The 18,845-nt window shown below is 49.7% G+C and overlaps 2 protein-coding genes across 3 annotated transcripts in view; one reads left to right on the forward strand and one right to left on the reverse strand.

Moving 5' to 3' along the window:
• Positions 1–10,138: 10,138 nt before the first annotated feature.
• On the forward strand, positions 10,139–12,965 carry SCGB1A1 (secretoglobin family 1A member 1). 2 transcript variants are annotated; one of them, XM_072970857.1, is made up of 3 exons: positions 10,139–10,275; positions 12,303–12,536; positions 12,831–12,965. In XM_072970857.1, exons 1-3 carry the CDS (start codon positions 10,221–10,223, stop codon positions 12,875–12,877), a joined length of 336 nt encoding a protein of 111 aa, XP_072826958.1. In that variant the 5' UTR covers positions 10,139–10,220; the 3' UTR covers positions 12,878–12,965. The 2 variants fall into 2 exon arrangements, with proteins under 2 accessions (XP_072826958.1, XP_015103854.1); XM_015248368.3 differs by having other exon boundaries at positions 12,303–12,490.
• Positions 12,966–13,260: 295 nt separating this feature from the next.
• Positions 13,261–18,845, reverse strand: part of AHNAK (AHNAK nucleoprotein) — a 90,303-nt gene continuing 84,718 nt past the window's right edge. Inside the window, exon 6 of the mRNA XM_072970111.1 lies at positions 13,261–13,322. Coding sequence (XP_072826212.1) covers positions 13,276–13,322 — 47 coding nt within the window. The 3' untranslated portion in view covers positions 13,261–13,275. The remainder of the gene's footprint in view (positions 13,323–18,845) is intronic.

The raw sequence follows: 18,845 nt of genomic DNA on the forward strand, positions 1-18,845 counted from the left end.
GATTTATAATGTGTTAGTTTCTGCTGTACAGCATAGTGACTCAGTTATACATATATATATTCTTTTTCATATTCTTTTTCATTGTCAGTTATTACCACCATGCATCAGCAATTCTAAACAAGGTCAGTGACAAAATACTCTTACCTGGAAAGTTCTTCCAAGTTGCAAGCACTTGATACGGTTAATGTTGAGTTTCCATAATATATATGTAAGCTCCAAATTAGCACATGTCCATGGCTTATCTTTTAATAGACACTGCAGTCTACATGGAAATTATTTCTGAGAACTCCCAGGTACACAGAAGGTCTCCGACAGGTTCGTGTCAAGAGTAACTTTGTGAAGGTGCAGAATCCTTGGAGCTGGCTTTGGACTCAGTTCTGGTCTCCCACTCCCGTGGGCCAGCTACTCCTGTGCTTAAACAGCAAATTCGAAGTAAGCAACAAAAGTGCTGTGGTTGTGCAGACCACGAGAGAGAACTGCAGTTGTTTCATTTCCATCATCTTAGACCACTCGGAGCTTTTCTTTGGATTTAAAATAAAACAGTAAAAGAGTGTAAGGTGTAATTTTTATGTTTGGGAAGTGAAAGTCGGTTCACACATGAACTACTTGACTGAATTTTAGTATCTTTAAAGTTGAAATGTATTCTTTGTCAATTGCTGATTGTTCTAAAACTGAAGAACAAATCAAAAAAATAAAATAAAGCATTACATCAGTGGCTACAATTTAATAGCTGCCTAAATTTACCTTTTGCAGATATGTATTTCAGTTTTATAAAAATGCACTTCTGGGTGAATTTTAATTAGATAATTATTTACATGAGATGTTAATATATCAGAATATAACCAAAGGATCAAAGTTCATTAGGTAAATATGCAAATTATTGAATAAATATCTGTGTTTTAGTGTGTGACTACTTTTGTGCTCTGATATTCATTTTTACCAGCATGGTGTGTGTCTTTCAATAAAAGAAATTGTTCTTGATGTATAAATAAATCAGTGGTCACTGCATTTCTTTTCTGATCTTTATTCCTCATTTCATTTCACAGTTCTTACTGAGAATAATTTTTGTTGTCTAGAGCAGGGAGGTGTTAAAGAGAGACCAAGCCTTAGTGAGGAAGCAGAGTCCACAGATGGGCCTGAAAAACCTGAGAGCAAGCCTCCCAGGGCAGAAATGGATGTGTGAGCACATCTAGGCAGACAGGTCTTGGATCATGTCACAGCAGAACCTCCCAGCCCTGGCACCACATGGGAGCAGCAGCAGGATTCCTCTCTGAACCCAGGAGTGGCCCCGAGGTGGCAGTGAAATCAGTGAACCGGAGGCCTGCACTGGCTGATGGCCAGCGAAAAGGGATGAGCTGGTGACAGGTGACATCAAGCACCTGCTGCCCTCAACACACAAACCTCGCCAATGCCTTGGTTCTGAACAAGCCTGCTGGAAGTTAGGCACAACTCTTGGAAACCCAAGAGGGCCGAGACTAGGTTTCCATCCTCTTAGCAGAGTGAAGGCTTGAGACCAAAAACACATTTCATTTTAGTTATTTTTCTTATAATATAAATATTATAGTATCAATTATTATGATGTGTATTACGTATGTTTATATGTATATGGATAAAATACATTACATAATATATATTACATATAAAATATATACATGGAAAATATAACTATTTTACTTATAAAAATAGATGGTAAATACATGGATAAAGTTAAGTTCTATTTCACTTCGTGAATACCTGTGTTTGAGGCCACTGTATCACCCTGGTGGTCCGAAAGTGATGTGGTACACAGAGCGGGCAGCATATGTGGGGCCATAGGTGGGGAATGCAGGGCCAGGGGCTCACCAGGCTCCTCTGGATGAGACATCCCTGGGCCTCAGACTAAAAGCCAGGAGCCCAAGGTGGTCGGTCTTCTCTCCCCCTCCCTGTGAGTGTGGGACAACCATAGCCCCGCAGAGCCCCTCGGCCGGCCAGCAGCAGAGCTGGGCCCTGACCCCCCAGCTGTGGACCATGTTGGCTCATGTCCTCCCAGAGGGCAGAGTAGGGCTATACAGAGGCGCTGGGCGGAGGGGCCTCGGCGGTGATCTGCCAAGTCCACGGTAGGAGCAAGCTCCGGGCATGGGAGATGGGAGAGGACAGACGCAGAGGGCAGGACCTGATGACTCACTGCAGAACAAAGAGCCTGCAGAATTCAGCAGTAAAGTGAATCAGCTTCCCAAGAAAGGTCAGGAAGTGCATCGTGTCATGTGCTGTCAACCCCAAACCCGCTGCCCAAATCCCCAAAGCCACCTGTAAAACAGAGGGGAACCAGTTTCTACCCAGCAGAACAGGGACTTGCCCCCACTCTTGGAGGGAGCTTCCCCCAGAGCAAAGAACCTGCTGGTTCTGCCAGGTGCCCCCACCTCGGGAGGGCACATCCCCAGCTCCCAGCCCTGTTCCACCCTCCTGCCCCCCAAGTTTCAGCTCCATAACCCTACCTGGTTGGGGAGCCAAGAAATTGCACACATCCTTAGTGGGATGAAGCCTGCCACACCCCCACCCCTCCCTGAAACTCCAGAAACAGCAAAAGCCAGGTCACTTTGTACCTGGGTACAACTTGCCACTGGGAGGAGGGTGACATGTCCCCACAGGCTGCCGCTAGACAGCGCATGTGAACATCTCAGGGGGGCTACTGCCTTCATCTGTGGGCTGAGGGACAACTTGTCCTGGGAAGATGACCAAAATCCTTGCAGAGATCGGAACGGTGGACTCTCACCCGCCACCCACCCCAACACCCTCCCACCCCCACCTCCCAGCCCTGACATTCATCATCACCAACCCCTCTACAGAGAAATTCAGTGCCAGTGGGGAGGGCAGGCACCTGGGCAGGAGGAGGCCTGTAGTCACTGCGGGGTTTGTAATGGCAGAGAGACTGGAAACAACACATGTGTCCTTCAAAAAGATACTGGTAACTTCAATTATATTACATCCTGTGAAGTCATACTCAGCAGTATGAAAAAAAATCAAATGGTTCTAGAAGTGCCAAGGTGTTGACAGACATCCAAGACGTAACATTAAGTGGGAAAGCAAGATCCAGAGCTTTGTATGCAGAGTGATACCATCATGGGCTGGCTTTTCTGTATTTGACACTCACCCAGCACCCCCATCTACTCTCCCTTTCTCTGTGTCCCAGGAGACTGACTTCTAAGGAACACAAAACCTAGGCTCCCTTGCTGGCTGAATGCCAGTTGGTTAGGCCAACTGGGGGGTTCTGACCATACATCGGAGGACAGGATGACTAACAAGCCAGGAGATTCCTTCCCTCAGGCCCCTCCCTGCCTGTTCTGATTCTGCTGTGGCCACAGCTGCAGGGATCAGGAGCGTGGGATGTGAGGCTCTCTTAGTTTTGATGTTCCCAATTCCATATCATATGAAACGCATTAAAATATATACATTTCTCACAAGAAGTACAATTTTGGCAATAAACTTTTGAAAGGGGCTTGTATAAATATAATAATTCTGATCCTAAGAATAGATTTTGCATTTGGTTCATACAACTGAAACTTTATTGCATCTACATATAACTGTATCATAGTTGAACTGGGCCACAGTAAGGCAGTTGAAATAATGTGCTATCTGGATAAATACTCATTAATTGCAATTTTGAGATTTTCTTTTGATACTCTGAAGCCAGCAGATACATGACAATTTTTTAGGCTCTCTGAATGCTCACAGGCCCTAGGCATCGTGGCCAAGGGACAAAATGGCTGGAATGTCCAGAAGTTGCCAGACCCCTTCCTGGGAGGGCAGGGTCAATGCCAGGGTCATCCTCAGGAGCCACTGAGGCAGCAGAGAATGGACCAGACCCACAAGGGAAAATCTGCTCTGTTAAGGGGCTGTTTTCTGAACGTGCACAGAGCCGGAAGTCCAGGGAGAAGGGAGGAGGTGGAACACTACAGCTTGTCCCATGAGCTGACCCCACAAGCCTGTGATCTGACCAGTCCCCCGCCAGCAGCCCAGCCGGATGGATAGGATCAGAATGGCCCTCCCACAGCCTCCAACCTGTTTTCTGGGCCAGGCTGGGACTTGCAGTCAGCCAGATCCCAGCCCAGGCTGCACCCTAGCTTCCTGCTCAGAAGATATGCCAAGCTCCCAGCCCAGGGGATGAACGTTTGGTCTCAGTCACTGCAGCAAGGGCTCAGGGCTGCTGCTGGCCCAGGCCCTCCTACCCACCAAGGATACTGGCCCTTTAAGTGGGGGCCTTGGCGGGCTCCCTCAGGGGAACTCACCAACCCAGCAGCCACATGTGCACACACATGCTGAAAGTCCAGATCCATAAGCAGGGCTTCCAGAGCCCCTGGTCCCTCCCCTCCTCAGGCTCGGGGTTGCAGCTGGAGCCAGGCACAAGGTGCTCTCACCCCCTAAGCTGGAGCCCGGAAAAGATCGGACCGAGAGCAGGCTCCCTGGCCACTCCCCAGCTGTGGCCAGGCTCCATCCCTGCAGCTCTGGCAAGTCCAATCAGGGCTCGCCCAAGGCCAGGCCCAGCCAACAAGGGGTACGGTTTTGGCTGGGGGGGGCTGGCGGGAACTGTGCCAACTCATTGTTATGCCCACGGTGCTAATAACCCAGGGTCTGTCTTCCAGCACAGTGATCAGGCGACTGCCCACGTGTAGCCAGAAAAGATTGGCTTCCGGCTGTCACCATGTAGTATGGCAGGGTGCAGGTTCTGGCCTGGGACTCGCAGGGTTCGGGGTGGTTTAAGGATGTGTGAAGAGCAGTTATTAGGGTCTAAGGAGGTCTGGGCTTGGAGCTTCGGCTGACAGTTTTTGCCAACTGCCCACGAGGCAAGGCAGAGAGACGGCTGCTCTGCGGGCTCCTGGAAGAGGAGGGAAATGCCTGCATCTCCCCACCACCACCGGCAAAGGCTGGGACGCGTGGAATCAGGGAAGGAGTATCCAGAGAGAGATGCGGGAGCAGGAACAGGACATGCCTGACCCCACAATACAGCCCTGGAGAACAGCAGACAGACTGAGCTGCAGGGAACAGGCCAAGGCCTTTCACAACGGCTGCATTTTTAAGGTTCTTGACCCTGTGAAACATCTTGATGACACTCACAGGGCCATTCTCTGCACAGCCCCTGGGCAGTGTCCCTGAGTGGACAGGCCATGTGTCCAGAAGACCTTCCCTGTCTGACAGCTGGTTTGGGGGAAGCGACACAGAGACGCGCTTGTTCTATGGCTCAAGGATGGGGCTATAAAAACACTCCCAGGGGATAAAGTGGGAGTTCAGGATTCGCAGGTACTAACTATACATAAAGCAGATGAACAGCAAGGTCTTACTATAGAGCATAGGGAACTATATTCAATACCTTGTAATAGCTTATAATGAAAAAGATTATGAAAAGGAATATGTATTTATGTGTATAACTGAATCACTATGTTGTACACCAGAAATTAACACAACATTATAAACCAACAATACTTTAAAAAATGAAGGAAAAGGCACCATGAGGGATAAGGAAGGTTAGCATATAATGACAAAGGTAAAATTCACTAGAAAGTTATAAATATTCTAAATATGTCTGCACCTAATAATGTAGTACTTAAATAGATACACTGAATTTTCAAAAAAAAAAAGAGGAGGAAGAGGGTGTGGCTCAGTGGTAGAGCGCATGCCTAGCATGCACAAGGTCCTGGGTTCAATCCCCAGTACCTCCATTTAAAAAATAAAAATAAAAGTAAACCAAATTACCTGCCCCCCAACAAAAACAACAACAAATTTTAAAAAAACATTCTCGGATATTCTAAGCCTCCTTACATGGCTCACCTACAGGTGGACCTCGGAATTATTCTTCCTTCACCTGACCTTGCTTCTCAACCCGTGCCCTGCGGTCAGGCCAGGAGCGTGGGAGTTGGCTAAGCCCACAGGTACACATGATGGACGCAGCAGCCCAGCTGGGACACAGGAAACCCCCATCTGAGTGTGAAAGCAGCCCGGTTTACCAGAGATCCTCTGCGTCCCCCAGAGTCACACGTGTGTGGACTTGAACAGAAACTGTCCATGTGGAGACAGGACGGTGTGGGACACGCCAACCTTCACAGAGCGCTTTCTCCATGCCCGGCACGACTCAAAGTGCATTACACCGATTTCCTCCTTGTGGCCAGAGGCAAGAGCTAATACTCTTATGCTCATCTTACAGACTAGGAAATCCAGGCAGACAGCGGGGAAGCACTTTGCCCAGCTGGTGAGCGGTGCACCTGGGATTCCGCACAGACAGGTTCATTCTAGAACCTGTTCTCTCCCTTTTTATTATTATTTTTTTAATTGTGGTAAAACACATATAACATGAAATTTACTACCTTAACCACTTGTTAGTGTACACTTCAGTGGCATTAAGCACATTCACATTTGTTGTGCAGCCAGTACCACCATCCACCTCTGGGACCTTTCCATCATCCCAAACTCGGACACGGTCCCCAGTGAACAAAAATAGCCCCCCATCCTCTCCCCCCAGCCCCTGGCACCCACCATTCTTCCTTCTGTCTCCATGAACCTGACTACCCTCGGCGCCTCATCTGTGAGGAATCACACTGCACTTGTCTTTCACATCTTCAAGTTTCATCCAGGTAGTAGCAAGTGTCAGACCTGTTCTTCCTTTTTAAAAAATTCTTCTGAATCCATAATATCTTTATATAATTCCAAATTCAAAGAGGATCAAAGTGCTTACAGTGAAGACTCCTTCTCTGTGTCCCCTCCATCAACTTTGTGGAAACAAACAGTACCATCCACTTCCAGAGATGTTTTCTGCACATACAAGCAATTACATACACGGGTTCTTTTGCTCTTTTATTCTTTTTGTTTTGTTTTGTTTTGTTTGTTTTTCCCCTTGCAGTCTGCCTCAGAGATCATTTCACTGTCCATTCAGAAGACTTCCACTCCTAACCTTTTGGCTACACAGTCATTTACTCCACAAGTTCCCATGGTGGGGTGGCTATTTGAGAACCTGTGCTCTTAACCGTGTCAAGGCGCCTCGGGGCCTCCAGCTCTCACACGATGCCAAGGCCTCCTTCATCGATTCATGCCCCACAATTCCTGTTTTGCAACCATTATGTAAGAGAGTAGAACAAGTAAAGAACTGCAAAGCTAAAATTCCAGACAGCAGGCATGTAACAGAGGCTCTCAGGGAGAGCGATCGCTGATGGGAACGCAGGTCGGGGAGGGCTCCACTCTGTTCTATCCCCAACCCTATTCCATCCCCAACCCTATTCCTCCCAAGTCTTCCCCAGGTGATGAAATAGCACCCCGTGCACTCAGCTGTGCCAGCCAGAAATCAGCCAGGCTCACCCTGATGCCTCCCTCCCCTACCCATCTCGTTCTGTCCAGCATCCAGCCTGTCCATGTATCTCTCAGACCCTCACCCTGCCATCAGCTGGTCCAAACCCACCATTCTTTCTGCTGAGCTGCTCTGTCACCTCCCCCTTAGAGAAGTCAGTGACGTCTCATCAAAAGAGAAATCAGACCCCGTCACTCTCAAGTAAAACCTTCCAGACTGTACACCTTGTTCATAGCAGCGTCCTTCACGACAGCTAGAATGTGGACACAACCCAAGTACCCATCGATGGATGAATGGATAAGCAAACTGTGGTCTTGACATATAATCAGATCTGATTCCACCTCAAGAGGAAAGAAATTCTACAGTATGTTTCATGAATGAACTCTGAAGTTGTTATACTGAGTGAAATAAGCCAGTTCACAAAAAGACAAATGCTGCCTGATTCCACTTTTATGAGGTACTTAGACTTGTCAAAATCATAGAGACAGACAGTAGAACGGTGGCCACCAGGGGCTGGAGGAGGTGGGCGGAGAGCTGTCATTTAGTAGGTATAAAGGTTCTGTTTTACAAGATAAGGAGTTACAGGGATGGACGGTGGTGATGGTTGCCGTCCACGTTAATGTGTTTAATACCACTGAACAGAACACTTTAAAATGATTCCCATGGTAGATTTTGTGTTGTGTGTATTTTCATACTATTTTTTTTAAAAGCACTGAAAAAAGAAACCCTTCCAGAGGTTCCCAGGACTCTGAGCATAAAGACCCTAGCGAGAGGCCCTTGGCAACCTGGCCCAACCGGTCGTGCACGTCTGGTCAATGGTCCTCATTCCCAGGCACAGCCTGCTCCTGCCCACCTGAGGGCCTCTGTGCTGGGCGTCCCCTCTGCCAGACTTCCTCCCCTTGCAGGTGACTCGAGAGGACCACCCCAAACCCCGAGTAAGTAGGTCTCACTCTCCTGTTGTAACAGAACACCAAGCTTCGTTCTCCACTGGTGCTTAGCACCCCAGCGAATGTCTTGTTTGTTTCATTGTCTGCTTGTCTGTCTGTGCACCAGAGTGACGCTCCATGGTGGCACAGACCTGGGCCTGCCTGGTTCATCGCCGCATCCCCGCCGTGGGTTGATGCTGTCTTGACAGCACATGCTGAGACAGACTCTGGGGTGCGAGATTATTACTAGGGATCAGGAACTGTGACCAGAAGGGGACGGAAGCTGGGCTAGGCAGAGGGAAAAACCGACCTGGAGCCCACGCGGGCCTGGCAAAGCCTCAGTCAAGCGGGCAAGGAGCTGTGCAGTAAGGACCGCCTGCTGGGGTTGTCCCACACGGCACAGAAGGGCCCTCCTTGCTGGGTCACCAGGTGCCAGGGGCTCCAGGGAGGGCGTGAGCTTGAGCGTGGCAGCTCCCTGCAGCTGGGGCAGAACCCCGAGGACTGGCAGGTGGCAGCTCTCTGCCCACCTTACTCATCGCAGCCGGGCATCAAGTTCTCAAAGGGGCTCCAGACAGTGCCTCTCAGTGTCTATGCCAACTCCCAACTCCTAGCATGGTGCCTGGCATACAGTAGGTCTTCAGCACTTATTGAATGAATGAATGAATAAATGAACGTTTGATTGAATCTTGAAGTACAGATAGGATCTGGAGGAGACAAGACAGATGTGTGTTCCAGGCAGGAAGCACAGCTTGTGCAAAGGTGAAAAGACATGAAGAAAAACAAGGAATGTTCCTGAATTGGCAAACACTAGGAAAGGGTTAAATTCCCATGCAGGAGAGGAGAGGAATGAGGTTCAAATGGAAAGCAAAGACCAGAGGACAAAAGCCTTGTAAATCGCACTTGAATTTTATCCCATCTGACAAAGGAAGCTTTTAAAGGGTTTTTAGAAGGAAGAGGATGCTATCACCGAGTTTTAGAACCACCACCTGGTGTCCTTTCCGAGGATGGCCAGGAGGATGAGCCAGGAGGCGGGAGGCCGTGTAGGAGGTGACTTTGACCCAGCCAGGCCTGGGTTCTAAGGCACAGGCATAGGGGAAGGAAGCAGGCGGCCACTGACATGGTGCCAGCAGGCGAGAAGGGGCCACGGCCACAGCTTGGAATCAGCGACACGTAAGCTCAGTCAGTGAAGAATCAACATCTGAAGAACAAGAAGGATGGCTAGGGAGAGAAACAGGGAAGCGCTGACCCGTGGGAGCGCAGGAGAGAGAACAGTTCAAGAAAGAAACGGCAAGAGGGCCGAGGCCATTGAGGTCAAGTGCGATAATCCACTGCCTGAAATGCCAGTGGATTTGCTGTCAGGAGGGCAAGACTCCAGATCCAGCAGCAGCAGTGGGTCCTCCAGGCCAGCCTGGGGCATGGGTGTCTCCTGGGCACCTGGAGAAGTCCCCTGTCTGCCCATGTGCTTCAGTCCAGGGTCTCCCCCAAGTCTGACCACAAGACCCTTGAGGCTTTAGGTCCAGACACTTCCTGGGAGCAGAGCCCAGTGGGTAGCCCAAGTCCTAGTCTTGTTTCTGCCACTGGTGTGGGGCCTCAGGCCTCAGTTTCTCCCGGGGCAATGGTCCAGGTGGGCTCTACAATTGCTTCTGTCGATCTGGGCTGCCCTGTGCTCAAGTTCAAAGAGTAGCTTGGCAGTCAGGTCTCCAGACACTGACTCAGGAACTCTTGCTGCCTCCACACAAGACTCTGGGGTCCCCTCTCCCCAGCAGCACATTGTGTAAGCTCGGTTTCAGTGGGTTGAGAAAGGAGAATGTTTACTTTTCCCACTGAGCTGATGCCCAAGTAAATAGTGTGGTTCCAGAAAAGGAGCCCACACACTGCCCTCCCCTGTCCGGGAGAGCATAAGAAGGCACCCTGATGAGCGGGTCTCCCACAGGACCCCCGGGGCCAGAGACAGGGCCAGAGCTCGCTCACCACCTCCTGCTACCATGAAGCTCACTGTTACCCTCGCCCTGGTCATTCTGACTCTCTTCTGCAGCCCTGGTGAGTGCCCCGGGGCCCTCTGCCCCATGGAGCTCTCTCTGGCACCCAGCGCTGCTCAGGACAGGGGGCCGCTGTCCATGCCCTCTGTGCAGCCTCTGGGAGAGCCCGGGGACACTGACGCCCAGGCGGGAAGCTGGGTCTGGTGACCAAGCCCATCCTGGGAACTTAGGGAGAGCCCTGAGCAAACTGAAAAGGACCCCGTCATCTGTACCCAGCAACCTCAGAATCCCAGGGAATGGAACAGACTGGAAGGGGTGGGGATGGAGGAAAGCCCACAGAGATGCGGGGGTTACAGGACCAGCAGAACAGCAGTAACGAGCTCCTCAAAGCCCAGTCTTGGACCGACCTCGAGATGCCAAGAGATCTGGGTGCCGCCTCCGGGTTTGGGGTCAGCACGCCACTCTGGCAGCCGAAGGGGCTGGAAGGAGCTGCAGAGCCTCGTGGCTCCAAAAGAAACCCAACCCAAGGCAGGGTCTCCCATTCTGGACAGAAAGAAATATTCTAGAAAGGGATTGTTCCCTTGGGAAACTGCCAACCCAGAGCGGAGATTTCTAAACATTTTTATCCTCTGCAAAAAGGGTTGGGAGCCTCTGAAGAGCTGCAGCTGTCACTAAAAGGAAAGGAATGAGAGAGAGAAGGAAGAGGGGAAGCTGGATGGGGCTCACACCCTTCTAGAAGCCCCCCTGATCTTTTGGGAACTGGGTTACCTAACTGTTTTTAACTCTGTATCAGCCTCTTCTACTCCTTGTAATAAACAACAATTTTTAAACATATGTGAAAGTTTCCTAACAACTATGGAGAAAAGTTTTATGACCTTGGAGGGTGTCAGGGGAGTTAGAAAACCAAGACCAAGAGGCGGTGGGAACAACTGTGCAGAGATGTCTGTTTTAAAGGGGAAATAACGTCATTTGGACTGAAATGTACTATCATTAGAAGATCTCAGTGCCAGGTACAGAGAGAGACGGCTCAGCAAGCCGGGAAGGACGCATGGTAGGAGGTGGGTCTGGGATGTGTCTGCATGTTTGTGTGAGCACAGATAGAAACACCAATGATGAGATCTAACATTTATTTAGCACTTACAGTGTGCCAACCGCTGTACTGAACCCCTTTCAAGTATTCTGATTCTGAAAACAACCCTACAAAGTAGGGATGTTATCCCCCTTTTACAGATGAGAACACTCAGCCCCAGAAAGATAAAGTAACTTGCCTGATGACCGAGTAAGTTACAAAGCAGGGATCTAAGTTCTGGAGAGGGTCTGACTTGGGGTGGCCACTTCGGCTGGGGCCATGGAGTCCAGGCAGGGAAGCTGAGTTTGCACAAAGGCAGAGAATTCAAGGATGGGGATTTGAAATTCAGGGAGAAGATGGGGCTAGCAGAGATTAGGAGATGATGACTGTCCCCTCATTCGAAGGGAAAGGGACCAGAAAAGGGAGCAAGACCCAGGGAGCGCTCTGTAGGGAGAGATCACAGTGGGGCCAGGAAGAGACACAGAGGTGTGTCTGCGGGCCAGCCCACAGGGCCCAGCGCTCACGGTGGATGCCTCTTCCGGGCCAGGCGTGAAGGCTTGTGCTTGGCTGGTACAAGTGCCTCTTCATGCCAGAGCCTGACTTCACCACGGGCCCCACTGATGAGTGGCTCAGACCATCTAACCATCAGTAAGAGGCAGAATTCCGGTCGGAGCCAAAACCCTCAGTGGACCTCTTCCCAGCCCCAACCCTGCACAGAAAATCAGATCAGCAGCTTCTATTATCAGTGCACACAGCACCTGCCCCACCCCAACCCAGGAAGCACAGGGAGGCTCAGGCAAGCCACAACAGGCTGGCCGCAACCCAGAAGGCTTCCCCACAGTGCCAAGGAGCCAACTGCTTGGATCGCCACCTGATCTCACATTTGACGCCATCTATGAAAGGGCCACTTTCTCCTGCTGACAAGCCCAGCTGTGTGCATCTGGGCCAAACCCAAGTAGGGAGCTGGCCAGCTTAGAAAAGGGCCTGGATACATGTGTGCTCTCTTTTCTGTGCTCCAGCTTCTACAGAGGTCTGTTCAGGCCTTATAGAGGTCATTAAAAACCTCTTCGTGGGCACACTTTCCAGTTATGAGGCTGCACTTGAAACTTTCAACCTTGCCAAAGACGAGAAAGACTCGGGGATCCAGACGAAGATGCTGGTGGACACCCTGCCCCAGAAGGCCAAGGACAGCATATTAAAGTTCATGGTACCCAGCACCCTCTGCACCCACTGCCCAGCAGAGGATTCCACAGGTCCCATGGCTTCAGCGTCAGCCCACTTTGGGGAGTGGGTGCAGTGTCCATGTTCCCTGGGGGGAGCAGACACAGCCATCTTACCTTTTTTCTTCTTCTTTTTTTTTTTTTTTTGATAATAGTCTTCTCATAGATTTATTTCTGCATCTTACCTTTTTTATAGATGCTTCTGAGAAATGATCCAAGCTTAGCTCCTCCCCGACCTACTGCAACTCTTGGCTGACATTAAAGTTTCTTGGTCTAGCTGTGACGTTCACTCACTATTGTATTGGGTTTTCTGTTTGTTTGTTTTAGGACAAAATAATAAAAAGCCCACAGTGTGCTTAGGATTTAGAAGCTGAAGATCTCCACCCTCTGAGGCCCCTGCCACTCCGTGGACACTTACTTCACTCCGCCTCCACCAGCCCCACCTGGTTCCCAACAATAAAGTACCAGCATCTCATCTTTGTGTCCCCGCCTCATTTTTTATTCAACGGCTGTTTTGAGAAGATGCACCACATCTAGGGGAAGGTTAGAACAAAAAGAAAGGCAGTAGCCACGGAAACACATCTCACTTCCAGTCCACAGGTGGCCAGACCGGCTTCCAGCACGTACACCCTTCCACAGGCAGAGAGCCGGCCTGGAAATATTCCCAGGGCCTTGCTCAAACTTGATCTAGCGGGGAAAGGTGGGGGAGGTTAGACGGGGTGGCAGCTGACCTCAGGCTGACCTCAGGCTGGCCCCCTCAATCCCCACCCATTTAGTGATGAAGTATTCTGTTTCTTCCAGACCTTTGGGATCCTGCTCCTGGGTAGAAAAAGAAATATTTAACGTGATTATGCTAGCCAGACATGCCTGCAAACAAACATGAAGCTTTCCAGAGAGTTCCATCTCCCAAAGATAAATGGTAGATGCTTCAAGCATTTTGACAGAACAGTGCGGATCCATTAGAGGCCGGGGGGGGGCCCTGCAACGGTCCCGAAAAATCACACCCAGCACATGACCATGGCCTCCACCTATGGAAGGATCAGATTCCTGTAAGAATTTTAGGAAACAAATGCTGGGGGAAGGAACAGAGATCAGGGTCCCTGGGGATGACTTTGAGGAGCGACAGACCCTGAGGGGCGCCCCCAGGGAAAGGAAGTTGTTTTTCAGTCATTTCATATTTGCTGCATGAAATGATTGATCAAACTATTTCTTAGTGCAAAAACCCTCAGCTTATGCATTCTCTAAATCCTTTATTTGTTGTCATTCTTAGGCCACCCTATTTCCAGGCTGAAACTGCAGAAGCCTACCAGTCAGACTGTCCGCTCCCGTCGGCCTTACTTTAAGGACATCTCTGCCCAGAAGGGGCCGGGGGTGGGTGGGTCAGGACCAGACAGGTCAGCAGCTGGTTACTACCGTCCACTGGCCATGATGTTCTTATTCTAACTGACCCCAACGTCCCTCTCTGATTTGCCCCTGCTCCCCTGCCATTCCCTGAGTCCCTGTCCAGCCAACCTTCATCCAAAAAGATAATCAGCCACCCTATTTTTTCTTGGGTGCAAAAGTCTTCAGGCATGAGATTAATCCCTAGGTATTTACTGGCACTTTTGATGTGTTCATAGAGGAGCTGGGTGCTGCGGGGAACCCGAGAGCAGATTTCATAACACAACAAAAATGCATGAAGCGCTTGCTCTGGCCAGAACTGCCCTGGGGCCCAAGTAAAGCAGAGGAAACCAAACAGTGGCCTCTGCTCCCGGGGAGCTGGCAGTCTAGTGGGGAAAGCTCCCCCTAAATAAACAAGGAAACAAACAGATAGATAAAACTGTGATAAAAGCATAAAAGAAACACAGGGAGTAAGGTGAGCAAAAGCAGCATGGTCAGGCCAGCTCAGGAGTCCCTGGCTCAGGGTGTGTGCAGAGATGGGAAGGATGAGAGGAGACTGCGGGAGGCAGACAGAGCACTGCAGACAGGGTGCAGACAGAAGGAAGAAGAGGCAGATGCTCAGAGAAGACCGTGGGAGGCTGCTGGGCTTCTCCCCGCACCCCTGCCCTTCTTGAGGCCCCACTGAGCCCTGCCCTTGGACCCCAGGAGAAAATTCAGAATCTGCTAAAGAACCTTTCCTCTGAGTTTCTATTACCTGCCACCAAAAGAGCCCAGACCTGCTCCTGTATATCCTACCATCCACCCAACATCTCAGAGTCCTCTCATCCAACAGAAGTCTGACTCCTCCTCCCTAGTCTGTTTCTAATCTCAGTAAATTCTCTCTTTCCTCCTGCGGCTCTGGCAAAGCCCAGGAAGCATCCCTGGCCCTTCCCCCTCCAGCAACCACACTCCATCCAAACAAGTCTACCTCCAAAGCACCACCGGGAACTACCTCTGAGTCGCAGGTCCACCTTGGGCCACACCACCCATCCCTCACCTGCACAAGCCGGCAGGGGGTGGAGTGGGGGAGGGGTCTCCTAACTGGCTCCCAGCTCACACTCTAGCCTCCCTGCAGTCCACTTTCCACACTAGGGCCAAAGTCGTTTTTATCAAACAAAAGCCCCCTTCCACCGCCACTCCCTAGACTCCAACCAAGTAACACCCTTCCAAGCTCCTCAGCACCCTTCTCATAAACTCCAAACGCTGAACTCTCGCATTGGCTCTCATCTCCCACCCCCTCCCCCCACCCCACCCCTCCAGCCTTCAGGCTTGAGCCAAGCCCCTACCCGCCTCAGGGCCTTTGCACAGGCCAAACACATCAGCTGCTCAAAAAGTATTGATGACTGGTGTAAAACTTCGCCCTAGAGCAAAAGGTGCAAAGACTAAAACTCCTCCTAAAGATACACCCCATGTGAACATAAATACCCCCAAAACAAAATACCCCTTGTCCCATGGTGATCGTCCCTGACTGGGCCACACTGTCCCTAGCAATTGAATGAAAGTGAAGGGCGTGCACAGGGGAAGCGGGAATGGAGAGGCATCCGCCTAGGGCATGGAAGGAGGCGGCTGGAAAGAGAAAACTCTTCCGCCCAGTTTTTTCCTAGAGAAATGTGTTCCCAAGGGGACGCGCCTTCTCGGCCCTCGGCGGCCGGTGCCGCCGCGGCCACTAGGGGGCAGTGTCGACCAAGGTGTCCTGGAGCGGACGCGCTGGCCGGGCCTTGGCCTCGGAGCCCTGCTGCTCTCCACAGCCCGGCTCTCTCTGGGGAGGACGATGAAACACAGTTCCTTTCTAGACATCTTTTATCAACAGTGACTACTTTAATTTGATTTTTGAGGGTTTTTTTAAAATCACAGTTCTGAGGAAAAACAGTGGCAGTCACACAAACAAGGTCACTGCCCACTGAACCCTGCCAGTGATGGGTCAGCACTTTTGGAATTAGTAATAATTCCACTCCCAGACAATTCCAAGGGCCAGTCCAACAGAATCTAGGACCTGAGATGCTCCTGAAGGTGGAGAGGACCAAGGGGCGCTGGTGGAGCTGACCTTTGACTTCCATCTACCCCTTTTTTAAAGTCTGGAAGCAGAAACCATAACCTAATAATTACTTTTATCGAATGCTTACTCCCTGGCAGGCTCTTTTGCAATTTCTCCTTTATTCCTCACACAATCCAGATTCCAGAGCCCAGGCCCCAAACCCTGCCCTCCGGAGAGTAGGATTCCAGGTGCGGAATCTTCTGAGCCAATAACTAAAGTGACACTGATGAGAAGTGTCCACTCTTCCTCAAAAGACATACGTGTGCACACACACACACCCACACCCAGGCACACAAACTGTAAACCAGCGCACCCCTCCCTTCATTGTCTGCCCCAAAGGAGGGCCTGTGATTGTAAAAATTCCAGAGCAGGTCGGGGGATTTGCAATTCCAGAAGAGATTCTTGGCAGAGGGTGGGGTCTTGGTCCCACCCCCTCGCTGCGGAGGCCCCGGGGTTCCTCTGCACCGAGGACATCATCAACTCACATACCTTTGCCTCCCATGAGCCATCCACCGAGGTAAGTATTGTTGAAACAGATAAGGATCCAAGGCCATACAAGGTTCAGAATTTTAATTATCTATTCACAGCTGGGGAAATGTTTACCCAGGGCAGATACAACCGGTATCTGGGGGATAAAAGGAAGTCCAATTATATGGCAGCAGCGAGTCTGTAGGGAGCTGCAGATGTAGGTGATCCACAGAATGTGAACTGTCAGCACACAGAAGTGTAAGCTGGGTGTTAAAAGAGCAGAACCAACACGAGATGAACTGATCACAGCCCCAGAAAGAGCACATCTCAGGGTGACGCCCGGTGTCAGAAAGCAGAAAGGAAATTAGAGCAATGAAGGGGATGTTCACTGGGTTCTTTTCCATCTGCATTTGCTTAAGCATACATTACAGCCTGAATCCCCAAACGCTGGCTAGCAGGCCACGCTCAGGCCATGGCTGCTTTTTTTTTTTTTTAATCCTATAATGGAGGCCCTGTAGAGCAGAAGACATTTCAGTCCCGGACAACCCGCTTATGGACTGTTTTACATGGAAGAAATACATTTCTATCTTGCAAAAAAAAAAAATTAATTAAATTGAAATAAAATACGGTAGTAAATTTCAAAACCGTGGCTTACTTTTGAACAGACCTCAAGCTAAGAATGATTTTTACATTTGAAGGAGGAGGAGGAGAAAAAGTTTGCCTGGCCCTAGACGCTATAAATACATAATTATACAATCCACCGTTTTGACTGTGAATATGCCAAACTCTAAAACACAAGGAGGCCCAGGTTGGATATTAGCTGCCTGCATTTGAGAAATGTGACACACAAACTGTTTACTTTTGTAAAGTTTGAAAAAAATCTTTCTATGTATCTCAACAGAGCAAAAAAATTAAAAACAAGAAGTATTATTTTTAGCACTCTATGACTCTTAGCATTCACACCTCTGAGGAGCCCAGGGGGAGGACCATGTTTCTTGATATCATTGTCAACTAGACTGTGAGTCTGGGCAAACCCTTTCTCTGAAATATATGTGACTCCCACACCCTGCAACCAAATGAACATTTATTTGCTCTCGAAGAAAGCTAAAGAGTCGGCATTTTCAGACATTGCCATCCGGTGGCAAAACGAGGTCTTGCCCTCACTATGTCAAGGTGTAGCCTAAACAGATTATCAGTAGGAAAGATGCAGTTTTACACCCTCGACCTGGGGACCAGTGGAGGTTAGCCTGGCAGAAAAAATCTATAAATGACTCACGAGGCAGGAAGAGGAAGCAAAACCAGCCCTTATCCACTTTATCAAGATGATGTGGATAAAATTATGTCTAGTTTATGGCCAATGCAAACGTGCTGTTTGCAAATGCCAGGGGATGTGTGGGTCGTCCTTCTCCACAGGCTGATTACTGCTCAGAATGGCTTCAGAGAGTTGAGAAAACCTTGATTGAGCTGATGCGGCCACACAAACAATGCATTCTGAAACTTGTAATTAGGGAAGGTTCCTCCCAAGCACCTACAGAACTCAGCAACCGGCACCGGGTAGGGGGACAATGTGACCATGAATCATTAGGAGTTAGCCACCCAATATATTTCCATGAGCAAACTAAAATTGTAAAACTATAGTACGTGCAAAAAATAAGTAAATCTGGAAATAGATTCTGTTCAGCACGCATGGTTGCCAGTGTCAGAATGGATCAACCAGGGATTTGGAACTCAGACGTGTCCCCCATCAAGTGAATGGATTCCTAGCCTCTGACAAAAGTCTAGTTAAGTCCTAAAATATCCAAAGTCACGTGCCTGCAGCACCCACACATCCTGTGAGACTGTGAGGCATGTAGTTACAGAGCATCCTCTAGAATTCCCTCTTACGGCCTTGGTACAGAAGTAGCTACTCCCTCAGCCCTGGTTCAGGATGGAGATGTGGGTCTGGGGCTCCCCAGGAGAGATGAGATGAGGACAAGGTCTCAGGGCACTGGGGCAGGAGACAGGATCTCCTGACCTCTGACCTTATGCATCCATCAGTCTGAGTCCATCTACTCAGTTGACCTTGAACGTGGCCCCTTCACTCTATTCCTATCCGAGTACCAGGCCTTAAACCTCTGTGGCCTGGGTTATTGCAAATGGCCTCTAAACTAGTTTCATATAGCTGCTGTAACAAATGACTGCAAACTTAATGGCTTTTTAAAAACTCACAATAGTTTCCATATCTGGAAGCCCAAAATGATTTCATGGGACTAAAACATCAAAGTGTTGGACGGCTGTGTTCCCTCTGGAGGCTCTAAGGGAGAATCTGTTTTCCTCTTTTGTAGTTTGTAGAGGCCACTCTCATTCCTTGGCTTGTGGTCCCCTCTCCCATCTTCATAGTCCCCAGTGCAGCCTCTACTCTGACTCCGGCCTCCTCTTCT

This window comes from Vicugna pacos, chromosome 10 (genome assembly GCF_048564905.1).
Source record: "Vicugna pacos chromosome 10, VicPac4, whole genome shotgun sequence".
NCBI classification, from domain to species: Eukaryota; Metazoa; Chordata; class Mammalia; order Artiodactyla; family Camelidae; genus Vicugna; species Vicugna pacos.

Coding starts and splice junctions, on each gene's coding strand:
- SCGB1A1 (XM_072970857.1), top strand. CDS start 10,221: ATGAAGCTCACTGTTACCCTCGCCCTGGTCATTCTGACTCTCTTCTGC. Junction 10,276..12,302: donor GACTCTCTTCTGCAGCCCTG/GTGAGTGCCCCG, acceptor TCTGTGCTCCAG/CTTCTACAGAGGTCTGTTCA. Junction 12,537..12,830: donor CCCAGCAGAGGATTCCACAG/GTCCCATGGCTT, acceptor TGTTTGTTTTAG/GACAAAATAATAAAAAGCCC.